General features: G+C 35.3%; 1 protein-coding gene across 2 annotated transcripts in view; it reads right to left on the bottom strand.

Moving 5' to 3' along the window:
* ADAMTS6 (ADAM metallopeptidase with thrombospondin type 1 motif 6) overlaps positions 1–13,340 on the bottom strand; it is a 324,257-nt gene that overhangs the window by 138,864 nt on the left and 172,053 nt on the right. For both annotated transcript variants that reach the window (XM_073235705.1, XM_073235710.1), the window contains exon 10: positions 5,830–5,976. In XM_073235705.1, the coding sequence (XP_073091806.1) occupies positions 5,830–5,976 (147 nt within the window). The remainder of the gene's footprint in view (positions 1–5,829; positions 5,977–13,340) is intronic.

The raw sequence follows: 13,340 nt of genomic DNA, 5'->3' as shown, positions 1-13,340 counted from the left end.
AAGTGGATTTTTTTTTCCAGTTCTTCGGAAGTACCTATGATTTTTTTATTAATGTGGACTAATTAAATATCTAGACAAATCTTGTCCTCCTTTTCTAGTATTTTTACAGACAAATAAAATACCATGTGGAAAAAATCACATAGGTCTTTAAAAACTGAACATATAGGTCTTTAAAAACTGCCATATCCCTTAGGAATATGGCATCAACAAAGCCTTTTTGAAATGGATTCATCTATGTTTGAACAAATTACCAATTGTTGCAAGTTAATTGTCTTACCTACTGCTACTGGTTCCAGGAAAGTAAATGCGATGGTATCCGCAAGATTGATTTAAATTGTTTCCACATTTTGGGTAGCAAGTGTACTATATATTTTCCTCCTAGTAACCATATCTGGCATATACAGTAAAATCTTGATTAAAGTATTTTGGGGGTGGGTTGTTTTCATATTTTTATTCTTAACTGAGGGTTAAGTGACAAAAATACTTTTTGCATTTTGTTTCAAAAATTTGTCTGCTACTTTTAAGTAAATTAAATCTACAGATCACAATAACTAATTATTAATTAACTCTTAGAAAGTAATAATTCTGGATATTTCTAAGCCTCTGAGTCACCAGTTACCTTTATGAACTATCACAGATATAGGTATTAAAGATAAAGAACATGGATCTGAGATATGCACACTTAATCCTAGAAGTGCTTTTCTTTTTCATAGAAAATTCCCAAGTACTCAACTCCAATCATATCCCTCTCTTTCTCCCCAACAAGTAACTAATATTCTGATTTTTAAAATAATAATTTCCTTAGTAATTATTCATCTCCCAATTATTCATCTGCCTGTTTTTTGTATATAAAAGGAGTCATACTATAGGTTTTCTCACGTGACTTTATTCTTTTGCTCAATATAATGAACGTGAAAATAGTACATTCATGTTGATAACTATAGCTTGTTCATTTATGTTATCTTTAATATTCCATTTAAGATTATGCCACAAGTATTTAGCCATCCTTCTATTAACAAACATTTGGATTATTTTTAATTTCTGGAAGTTGAAAATTATGTTGATATGAACATTTTTATACCCGTCTTCTGGTATAAATGTTTCCTTTCTTAAAATATTAAGTACAAGTTATTTTTTATATTTTGTAATTGACTCCATTTAGCAAATAGATGTTGTAATTTTTAATTAATCTAAGGTTCTAGCTATTCAATATACCATACAATTCCGACACTGATCCTGGTGTTATTTATGCTACTATTACCAAAATAATAATAGAAGTGAGAGATACATATATACCTTCTTGAATTTTCTCATCAAATGCCACCGTTAAGCACAGATGGTTTGTACTTTCGTCATATGTGAATTTTTCCACTCAGAAAATGTAAACTTCACTCATTAATAAATGAAATGAAAAACTCTGTTAGTAGTTTCCATCTATGAAATGCTATGTGATTTACTATTGTTAAGCATGAATATACTTCTCGAGCAAAACTATAAATAAAAAATAGAACTTGGATCATTTCTCTAGCAGCATATATTTCACAACCTAAAGCACAAATAATTATTGAATTCACAGAATCTACATTTGTTTATGCTTCTAAGACAAGTCAAAAAAGAAAAGCATGTATTACTTTGAGAACGTTCTTTCTCCTTGGTTATGAAATTCTAAGTAAATCAAAGTATATTTACATTTCCAGAAATCCTTGTGGCATGATAGCAAAGTCATGTTTTATGTATTCTACCTCTAATTTACAGAAGTCTTATTTACATGGTTCAAAAATTAGCCTTGAAAATAGGAACATGAGCAAGAGTTGAGTCTTCGACTAAAATTTACAGATCCCTATGTAAAGTATGCTTCCTTGGCTTTGTTTCTAGAACACAGGAGGAGATACTCCTAATTGTAATTTTAGATTTATATTGCATTTAAACAATTATGCCATAAAGTACAGACCTTCAGTTAAGAACACGGTGGGTCAATGAAAAAAATAAATCTTCCTATATTACCCTGTACCTATCCTAACAGTCGTTTGACAACAAAAAGAAAAAATTAAGATTTAATGCCATCTCCTATTTCTCACCAAAAAATTGTATAACATACCTAGAGTAAGAAAAAGCTGGATTAGGTTGCTTCATCTATGGCAAGTTAAATGCCTTGCTGCAATGTTCTCACAAACTGACCTATCTATCAGTCTTCACAAAAATAACACCACATTACATTGTAAAATGAGTTACTGTAGGTCAGACCTTTCTCTCTCTCCCACTGTATAACTAGGATACTTGAATACAACTGAATTTGAGGTTTCCAATATACCAACACCATACTGACAATAGTTTGTGCAGTTATGCCTTTTTTCTCCATATGTAAGTATGACTTATCAAAGATAGTCACAGTTAGAATGAAGTCCCCAGAACATGTCAGATAAATGGAAGGAGGAGAAACCTGTTCAGTGAAGCTGTTTCCTGAGTTCTACATACAAAAAGGGTCCCATCTGTAAAACTGTGTTCTGTCCAAAGATCACTGGTATTGACCTTCAAAGTAATCGCTGCCGGGGAACCATGAGTGCCGTGGCCGTCTGGTTCATGTTACACTCCTTCTCTTGAAGCTCTGCGCTCACCTTTCTTCCCAGTTAGCCCTCAACCATAGTATTGCCTCTCTTCTGTGAGCTTCTATCTTTTCTGTGAAAGTGACCAATCTATTTAATTTGGAACTGTAGAACATTTTGCTATGAATCTCTGACAGTTCAAACAATTTAACAGACTTGAAATAAAGCATGAGTTGATTCACAGAGGCCACAGAAATTTTGAAAACTATATGAAATTACTCTGTACTACTGCTAAATGGTGGAAAATATATGAAAAACTGGCCTCAGTTCCTTCTGGCTGCCTGGTAAATTAAGCCCATTGTCATCAATGAGTGTGAACCATAATACCAGGTTCACCTGTTTTCTACATAAGTAAATAAATAAATAAGTCCCGCAGGCAGATAGGAAAGACACTACCTGCAAAGCTGTCGTCGAAAACATCAGAAGCTGGCAAAACACGTCCATTTTAAGGGAAATAGTTCTTTATTATTTAATCAGGACGGCTTCTGGCGATTCATGAACCACTTATTGAATCACCCAGCTTAAGAAATCTGAAAAAAAATATTGGGAGTTGGTAAACACCATCTCCTGATTGATCAATAGCACCTAGTGTTTCAGAATGACACAGGAGACTTTTTACTCTACTGGCATTTAAAGGCCTTGGAATTGTTTTCAGCTGAACATAGTGAATAGTGAATCTCTATAAATCATAGAAAGCTCATTGTTAAAATCCACCATCATCTTTGGCCTATATAGTCACTAAGTAGAGAAAGGTATGCATTTTGTTGGCTGGCCTGCAGTTCCTAAACAATTCATCTTTCAAGATTTCTTTTTCTTGAGAAGAGAAACTAAAATAAAATGTTATGAGTCTCTTTGAGCCAACTATAAAACATAAATGTAACCTCAATCCCTGATCAAAATATCGCTGGATTTTTAAAAAATATCACGTGTAGCTGTTAAAGCAATTAAGTCCACTGCATTAATAAAAAGAACAAAGAAGTTCAAGAAAGTTACTATTATGTCTTTTTGCTCCAGTGAACTGACCTTTTTAAAGGGCGTTGTGTTTAAAAAACCTTTATTGCTTGGTCAGATTGTAATCAGAGTTGTTTGGTTTATCATTTAAAAGGGAACAAAAAGCCAACTTTCCCCCAAATCTCTACCCATGGTCTTTCATATCTATCCTTTAATAATGCTTTTAATTTTGTGAGCATTCCCGTAAGGATGCGCAACAGAAATATTTTTATAGAATATAGAATAAATAAGATCATTAGAACCCTATCAACACTAATCATGTTTACATCCAAAATGCATAGGATAATAAGGCTTAACTAATGCTTTGTGGATTACTGCTTTTAATTAATTTGAACACTTTTTTGCAACTAGTAATAATTTTACATTTCTCACCAAACCAGTGGTGATTTCTTAACTGTATTTATCATAATGTAAAGATTCCCTTTTTGAGTGTCTTAACAGCTTTAACACAGTTTCAACTTGGCAGGGTCTGGGCAAGAAATTAAAACTGGCCCTTGTATTTAGCAAACAGAGACAGTCCTAGCAAATGGGATACGCAATAGAAACAGGATAGAGGAGAAAGAAAATGCTACTTGAAAAAACAAGAGGAAGGAAGCCTTCAAAAATGCACAGGAATATTGAGTATGTTACACAGTTTGTCTTTCTGGTGATAGACACTAAAATTCCATTATAAGAACATGAGCCAATTTAAGGAGACATTCAGGTCTGGCCTTGATTTCTGGAGAGAGCAGATCTTCAACAATGTTTAAAATTTAGGTACTATGATGTCATTAAAAACATCTTGGAAAATGATATTGCCAGTACTTGGTGTTAAAAAACCACCAAAAGATGTCAAACAAATGCTCTGTGGTCTTTCTTTTACAGCCCTTCACCCAGTTTTGGCACTGGGCAAGTACAGTGCTAAAATTATCTATTGCTAAGAATAAAAATTGTTAGGTTATATTACAGTTTTTCAGAAGAACAACATTGTTAAATGAATTTTCAATTCCTTTACCTTCATTATCACATTAAATAATTCAAAGGAGCCCATTTTAAATGATTATTTTTTGATCTTTGAGCAAAGCATCGTGCTAGATAATTAAAATCTATTGTTTGGACTTTTAAAAAATATATAAGTTTTCAGAATTTGATCTGGCTATTAGCAGATATGAACAGACTTACTGAATAATGCTATCCTATATAACCTATCTGAATTTTAAAACTTTTACACCATAATCACATTAATAAGAACTTTGAACAAGGACAGATTTTAAAAAGAATTTCTGTTGCTCACCTGTGCTTTATGTATGACTTTCTCAGAGTATTTAATCTCTCCACCCCAAGAAAAAAAGGGGCACAAAATAGTTGAAAGTAATGATAGAACAATGAAGCTTAAGGCTTCAATACTATTTAAAATATTTACAACTTAATGAATATCCAGCAAGTATTTTATAAACAGAATAGCATTATACATAATTATATACATAAAAACCTAATGATGTATGAATCATTCCCTTAGCTCATTTTAATAAATCTAGATCACTGAAGATTAGGAAGATCAAGAGCTGCCCCCAAGGTCACAGAGTTAGAAAGGAGGACTAAGTCTATCAGCTTCCAAAGTCCAGTCCGATGTGCTATGCAAGTGAGATGTAGAAGGACCTCTGCTTTCCTAAAACAGATCAAATACCTGAGCTAATTTATATTCTCTACATTTAAATAACCAGACTTTTGCAATACGCATCAAAGGACTGGCAAAGAAGTCGCCAAACTATAGAAAAGATGAGTCCCTTAATAAATTTCATTTACCAGGTGTTTGCTTTTTTGGTTGTTGTTGTTTTTTGCTACTATTAGAACCTTGACATTCCTATAGAACTGAGCTTTTTCAACAACAAAATGACATATATAATCACTGAGTTAAAGTGTGGTCTATGTTCTATTAAGATACGTAAGTCATATTCTTTCTGATGTTGCTTCCCGTTTATCAAGCATTCCTGACACACCATCAGTCCCACTTACATCTTTGGTCCCACTAGTTCCTCTAACCCGCTCAGTAAGTTCTGTTTGCATAGGAAGGAAAAAAATTGCCACAATGATATGCTAAAGTATTTGGGGAACAGCCTAAAATATCTGGGCCCTATAAAAGTTAGTCATTATGCAAAGTTTGAAGCACTGCATGTTAGGCCTCTGCCCACAGCCTACTTCTGGAGCAGCTTGTCACTCCCCAGAGACTACTTACTCCAGAAAGCTGGTGATGTAGTCTCGGCTGCAGGCAGACCAGGAGAAAGGGTTGGTGTTTGCAGTAATGTGAGCTGCCATAAGTTTTGCTGCTTCATGGTCTTTCGTCCCGCAAGAATTTCCAATTCCATCATGGTTCATACCAAAACTGTTTTAACAAGGAAGAAACATAAGAACGTAAAAGAAAGAAATAAGAAACAAGTAAAACCAAAATACCTTTAATACACCTTCTAGTTCTTTATTTGTCTACTTATTACCCTTATGAACATGTGCCTTCCATCAAGACAGACTAGATAGTCTAAGGAAATATAGGATTAAATTTAACATGCCTACATATCTTTCAACATGTTAGACCTCATGCTATCTCACTATGCTGTGACCAAAATGGAATTATAAAGAGATGGTTATGATCCATAGAATTCTAGGTTATGCGCCAAACACAAAAGTTCTTTTTCTTATTTATATGGATAAAGGAAAATTAAATGCATATGTAATTTATTTTTGTATATACATGTATTATCAAAAAAAATAACCTTTTGGAAAAATCTTGGTACATGTAAGAATTATGGGTTAGAGTTTTTCTGTATTCCTCCCTTCATTTTTCACAAATTTTCTTTGTCACTATATCCCCCTGTGTCCTATAGCCAAGCATTATACTATTGTCAATATGGTCTAAAAACATATCTCAATGATAACTCATAAAATTTTTCTGTAAAGGATATACCCAATTGCATATGAATAAATTATAGCCTTTCATCACAAGTAGCCATAAGTTTAAGTTATATATTACTAAAGAATAAAATTATGTCTCCTTTGGGATATGCTAATAAATGTACCATGATATGTGTTCAAATAAGTAAGCAATACATGTGACAAGAGCATAAAATAAATGAGTATAGTTGCTGCAGAAAATTTGGAAAAGTAGTTGAGGACAGATAAATACAAGGCAGTAAGGAAAAGTAAATATTAATACTTTTGGAGGATTAAACATAGTGGCGTGAGAGGTGAGATACAAGCTTCCTCCTAAAACAGCATATAATATGAAAATATAATCAATATGACTAATCCTGAAAGGGCAGCAAGAAGGAGAGCTGCACCAAACTGCATACACCTGGAGAAAATAATAAATCTCACAGAACAGGGTAATGTACCAAAGCCATGGGCCGGTGGGACCCAAGCCGTTCCCCACCCCAGCTCACCAGTGGGAGGAAGAGAAATGGAGCAGGGAGGGAGTGGAGGCCTGGGAATGCTGAATGCCTAAGTCCAGAGATCTGCTCTGGGAGCACAAACCTACATTTCATGGTGCTTTCATGGTACTCATGATTAGGTGGTTGGAAAGCTAAGACAGGCAGAACACCTAGAGAGACTGAGAGTCCAGCTGCTTCTGGAAAGCAGGGATCCATATCCAGTTGCTCTGGGACAAAAGAAAGGCGGGCAGTCTGAGAGACTTCCTAATAGCAAGAGGACTGCTAAAGGGTAAGGATTGCACAGATCTTACTCCTCAGGAGAAAGAAAAGATAGGCAAAATTGTCCAGGTGCACTCTGCCCAGCATGTTGGGAACTTTCTCAATCTTCAGGCACTTCAGCTCCCTGGCTAACTACACAGTTCCAAGGAACCCTCAGTGATAAGCAGCCTACTGAGCCTTTCTCCCGGCCAGCCCCACCTGGCTCACAAACCAGCAAAACCTACCCTGGCATTAGCCCAGTCAGAGGAAAGCCCCATCTACAGCAACTACAAATGCAAAGCATAGAGGCTTGTACCTGTGTGCTTGGCCCAACGGTTCTGGTAGTGGAGGCAGGCATAGCAGCCAGAAAGCCGGAAACAGTTCTTTCCTCCCCCCAGGCACCAATACTGAACCCTGTGATCCCCTTCAGGGGCTGAGCAGCTACAGAGAATTCAGTTTCTGGGCACTAGAGGGCACCATATACAAATATGAAATGCCAAAAGTATCTGGTTCAAAGTAAAATTATGAATACAACACCTGAGAAAGATTCAAATGAAATCAATCTCATGAAATCTTCCTGAAAGGGATTTCAAAATAAAAATCATTAACATGCTCATGGAGGTACAGAAAAATATTCAAGAACTCAGGAATGAATTCTGGTCAGAGATCCAATCATGGAAGAGCACAATGGAGGGTGTTAAAAGCAAATTAGGTATGGTGTGGAGGAGATGATAAACAGAAATTAGAGAAGGGGAATACAAAGAAGCTGAGGCACAGAGAAAAAAGGATCTCTAAGAATGAAAGAATATTGAGAGAACTGTGTGACCAATCTAAACAGAACAATATTAGCATTATAGGGGTACCAGAAGAAGAAGACAGAGAAAAAGGGAAAGAAAGTGTCTTTGAGGAGGTAATTGCTGAAAACTTCCCCAATCTGGGGAAGAAGATAGTCTCTCAGGCCATGGAGGTGCACAGATCTCCCAACACAAGGGACCCAAGGAAGAAAACATCAAGACATATAGTAATTAGAATGGCAAAGATCAAGGATAAAGACAGACTATTGAAAGAAGTCAGAGAGAGAAATAAGATTACATATAAAGGAAAGCCTATCAGGCTATCATAAGACTTCTCAGCAGAAACTTTACAGGCCAGAAGGGAGTGGCATGATGTATTTAATGCAATGAAGCAGAAGGCCTCGAACCAAGAATACCTTATCTGGCAGGATTATCATTTAAATTTGAAGGAGGGATTAAACAATTTCCAGACAAGCAAAAGCTAAGAGAACTTACCTGCCACAAACCACCTCCACAGTGTATTTTGGAGGGACTGCCACAGATAGAAGTGTTTCTAAGGTTTAATAGCTGACACCAGAGGTAATAAAACTACAGTAAAGAAAGTAGAAGAGTTAATTACTAAGCAAATGCAAAATTAAATCAACTATCCCCAAAGTAAATCAAGGGATAGACAAAGAGTACAGAATATGATACCTAATATATAAAGAATGGTGGAGAAAGAAAATGGAGGAGAAAAAAAGAACCTTTAGATTGTGTTTGTAATAGCATATTAAGTGAGTTAAGTTAGACTCTTAAGATAGTATGGAAGGTAACCTTGAACCTTTGGTAATCACGAATCTGAAGTCTGCAATGGCAATAAGCATACCTATCCATAATCACCCTAAATGTAAATGCTCTGAATGCACCAATCAAAAGACATAGAGTCACTGAATGGATTAAAAACCAAGGCCCATCTATATTCTGCCTACAAGATACTCACTTTAAACCCAAAGATATTCACAGACTAAAAGTGAAGGGATGGAAAAAGATATTTCATGCAACTAATAGGGAGAAATAAAGCAGGAGTAGCAGTACTTGTATCAGACAAAATAGACTTCAAAACATAGAAAGTCACAAGAAACAAAGAAGGATATTGCTTAATGATTAAGGGGTCAATCCAACAAGAAAATATAACAGTTATAAATATCTATGCACCCAACACAGGAGCACCTACGTATGTGAAACAAATACTAACAGAATTAAAAGGGGAAATAGAATCCAATCATTCACTTTAGGAAACTTCAACACTCCACTCACTCTGAAGGACAGATTAACCAGACAGAAAATAAGTAAGGAGACAGAGGCACTGAACAACACATTAGAACAGATGGACCTAACAAACATCCACAGAACTCTACCCCCAAAAGCAGAATACACATTCTCCTCAAGTGCACATGGAACATTTTCAAGAATAAATCATATACTAGGCCACAAAAAGAGCCTCAGTAAATTCAAAAGCATTGGAATTGTACCAACCAGCTGCTCAGACCACAAAGGTATGAAACTAGAAATAAATTATGCAAAGAAAATGAAATATCCCACAAACACATGGAGGCTTCACAAGATGTTCCTAAATAACCAATGGATCAATGATCAAATAAAAACAGAGATCAAGCAATATATGGAGACAAATAACAACACTAATTCAACACCACAAAATCTGTGGGATGCAGTGAAGTCTGTGCTAAGAGAAAAGTATATTGCAATACAGGCCTACCTCAGGAAACAAAAGCAATCCCATTTGAACATTCTAAACTCACAATTAACAAAACTAGAAAAAGAAGAACAAATGAGGCCCAAAGTCAGTAGAAGGAGGGACATAATAAAGATTAGAGCAGAAATAAATAAATTGAGAAGAATAAAACTATAGAAAGAATCAAAGAAAGCAAGAGCTGATTCTTTGAGAAAATAAACAAAATTGATAAACCCCTAGCCAGACTTATTAAGAGAAAAAGAGAATCCACACACATAAACAGAATCAGAAATGAGAAAGGAAAAATCACGACAGACACCACAGAAATACAAAGAATTATTAGCAAATGCTATGAAAAATTATATGCTAACAAACTAGATAACCTAGAAGAAATGGACAACTTTCTAGAAAAATACAACCTTCCAAGGCTGACCCAGAAAGTAACAGGAAATCTGAGCAGACCAATTACCAGCAATGAAATTGAACTGGTAATCAAAAAAGTAGTTCAGAGAAAAATTCCTGAACCAGATGACTTCACTGCTGAATTTTATCAAACATTTAGTGAAGACCTCATACCCATCCTCTTTTAAGTTTTCCAAAGAGTAGAAGAAGACGGAATACTTCCAAACTCATTCTATGAAGCCTGCATCACTCTAATACCAAAACCAGGCAAAGACACCACAAAAAAAGAAAATTACAGACCAATATCCCTTATGAACATAGATGCAAAAACACTCAACAAAATATTAGCGAACCAAATTCAAAAATACATCAAAAGATCATCCATCATGATCAAGTAGGATTCATCCCAGGGATGCAAGCATGGTACAATATTCGAAAATCCATCAACATCATCCACCACATCAACAAAAAGAAGGACAAAAACCACATGATCATCTCCATAGATGCTGAAAAAGTATTCCACAAAATTCAACATCCATTCATGATAAAAACTCTCAACAAAATGGGTATAAAGGGCAAGTACCTCAACATAATAAAGGCCATATATGAAAAACCCACAGCCAACATCATACTGAACAGGGAGAAGCTGAAAGCTTTTCCTTTAAGATCAGGAACAAGACAAGGATGCCCACTCTCCCCACTTCTATTCAACATAGTACTGGAGGTCCTAGCCACAGCAATCAGAAAACACACAGAAATAAAAGGCATCCAGATTGACTAGGAAGAAGTTAAACTATTACTGTTTGCAGATGACATGATATTGTACATAAAAATCCCTCAAGAATCCACTCCTAAACTCCTAGATCTAGTATCTGACTTCAGCAAAATTGTGGGATACAATATTAATACATAGAAATCTGCTGCATTCCTACACACTAACGATGAACTAGCAGAAAGCGAAATAAGGAAAATAATTCCATTCACAGTTGCATCAAAAAGAATAAAATACTTAGGAATAAACCTAACCAAGGAAGTGAAAGACCTAGCCTCTGAAAACTACAAGACACTCATGAGAGAAATTAAAGAAGATACCAATAAATGGAAACACATCAGATGCTCATGGATTAGAACAATTAATATTGTCAAAATGGCCATCCTGCCTGAAGCAATCTACAGATTCAATGTAATTCCTATCAAATACCAACAGCATTCTTCAATGAACTAGAGCAAATTGTTCTAAAATTCATATGAAACAACAAAAGACCCTGAATAGTGAAAGCAATTCTCAAAAGGAAGAATAAAGCTGAGGGGATTATGCTCCCCAACTGCAAGCTCTACTACAAAGCCACAGTAATCAAGACAATTTGGTACTGGCACAAGAAAAGACCCATAGACGAATGGAACAGACTAGAAAGCCCTGATATAAACCCAACCACATATGGTCAATTAATATATGATAAAGGAGTCATGGACATACAATAGACAAATGACAGCCTCTTCAACAACTGGTGTTGGCAAAACTGGACAGCTACATGCAAGAGATTGAAACTGGATTATTTTTTAACCCCACTCACAAAAGTAAACTCGAAATGGATCAGAGATCTGAATGTAAGTCATGAAGCCATAAAACTCTTAGAAGACAACATAGGCAAAAAACTCCTACATATAAGTATAAGCAACTTCTTCCAGAACGCATCTCCTCGAGCAAGGGAAACAAAAGCAAAAATGAACAAATGAGACCTTATCAAACTGAAAAGTTTTTGTATGGCAAAGGACACCATTAACAGTACAAAAAGGCATCCTACAGTGTGGGAGAATATACTCGTAAATGACACATCCAACAAGGGGTTAACATACAAAATATATAAAGAACTCACATGCCTCAACACCCAAAAAAGCAAATAACCCAATAAAAAAGTTGGCGGAGGATATAAAGAGACAATTCTCCAAAGAAGAAATTCAGATGGCCAACAGACACATGAAAAGATGCTCCACAATGCAAATTAAAACCACAATGGTGGTGTAGAGACATTGAAGATTTGTTAGAGTAACTGAAGATTTCTGAGTATAAAATAGGGAATTGATCTGTGTTTTAGACAGGTCATTACAGTAGTAATTCTATAGTGGAGACACTGGAGTAGAAAAAGAATGGTGCCAGTAAGAGCACATGGTAGATCATTATCAATTGAGAAATGATGTAGATCTGAACTAGGGCACGGGATAGAGAGGTGGGATTAGATTTGAGATGTGTTTAGGAAGCTGAGTGAACTGGCCTTCATAAATACAATATAAAAGAGCTAAAATGAAGACATAAATGTTTATATATGGGGGCAGGGAGAAGGAACTAGTCACTCAGGTGGAGGAAGCAAAGCAAGAAAAGAAGTGTACAAGAAAAGGATGAGAACTGTAAGGGACTATCCAAAGCCCTAAATTAAAACACTAAACAACCTTCCAAGAACACCAATATTTAGTTTTTCACTTGACATCAACACACTGGAATCATACTCTCAATAGTCTTCTAGGAACATGATGGTGGGGTTTATGCTTTGTTGACTTAGACATATATTCTGTCAAAACAATCAGCTAAAGGTTTACTTAAAAAGCTCATTACTATAAATTTGTAACTCAATAAACTGGATATTCTATATTCTCTTAAAGGTTGATGCTATTGTATGAATATTACTGACAGTTAGCAAAATACTATGGTATTTAGATTCAATTGGATCTATTTAAAAGAGGTAACAATTTTATTTTTCACATGCTCTTTGCAGCACTCCGGGAATTCTATCCTTTGTAATTACTTAAAACACAAAATAAAAAATTTTAGATATCAACTGAAAAATACACAATAGGGTATATATTTTTTAAAGTTCTTTTAGAAGTATCTAAGGGAAAAAACTGAAAACTAATGAATTCAAGTATCTGAAGAAGGAAATCTGAACACTTAGGTTCCAGTTGTCTAAGAGAATGTATACCTTTGGAGTTTAAATTTCAAACATAAGAAGTCCTAGAAATGACCTGACCAACATCAAATAGTTCACTGACAGCGACCTTAAGTGAAAGGAGAACTTACAATTGCTATTCATGACATCCACATCAAAAGATCCCTCTTCAGGTAAATTGGGCCAGAGTATAAAAC

The sequence above is a fragment of the Manis javanica genome, chromosome 1, assembly GCF_040802235.1.
Source record: "Manis javanica isolate MJ-LG chromosome 1, MJ_LKY, whole genome shotgun sequence".
NCBI lineage: Eukaryota > Metazoa > Chordata > Mammalia > Pholidota > Manidae > Manis > Manis javanica.
Note: the sequence above shows the minus strand (reverse complement) of the source record. Positions and strands in the feature narration are given on the sequence as shown.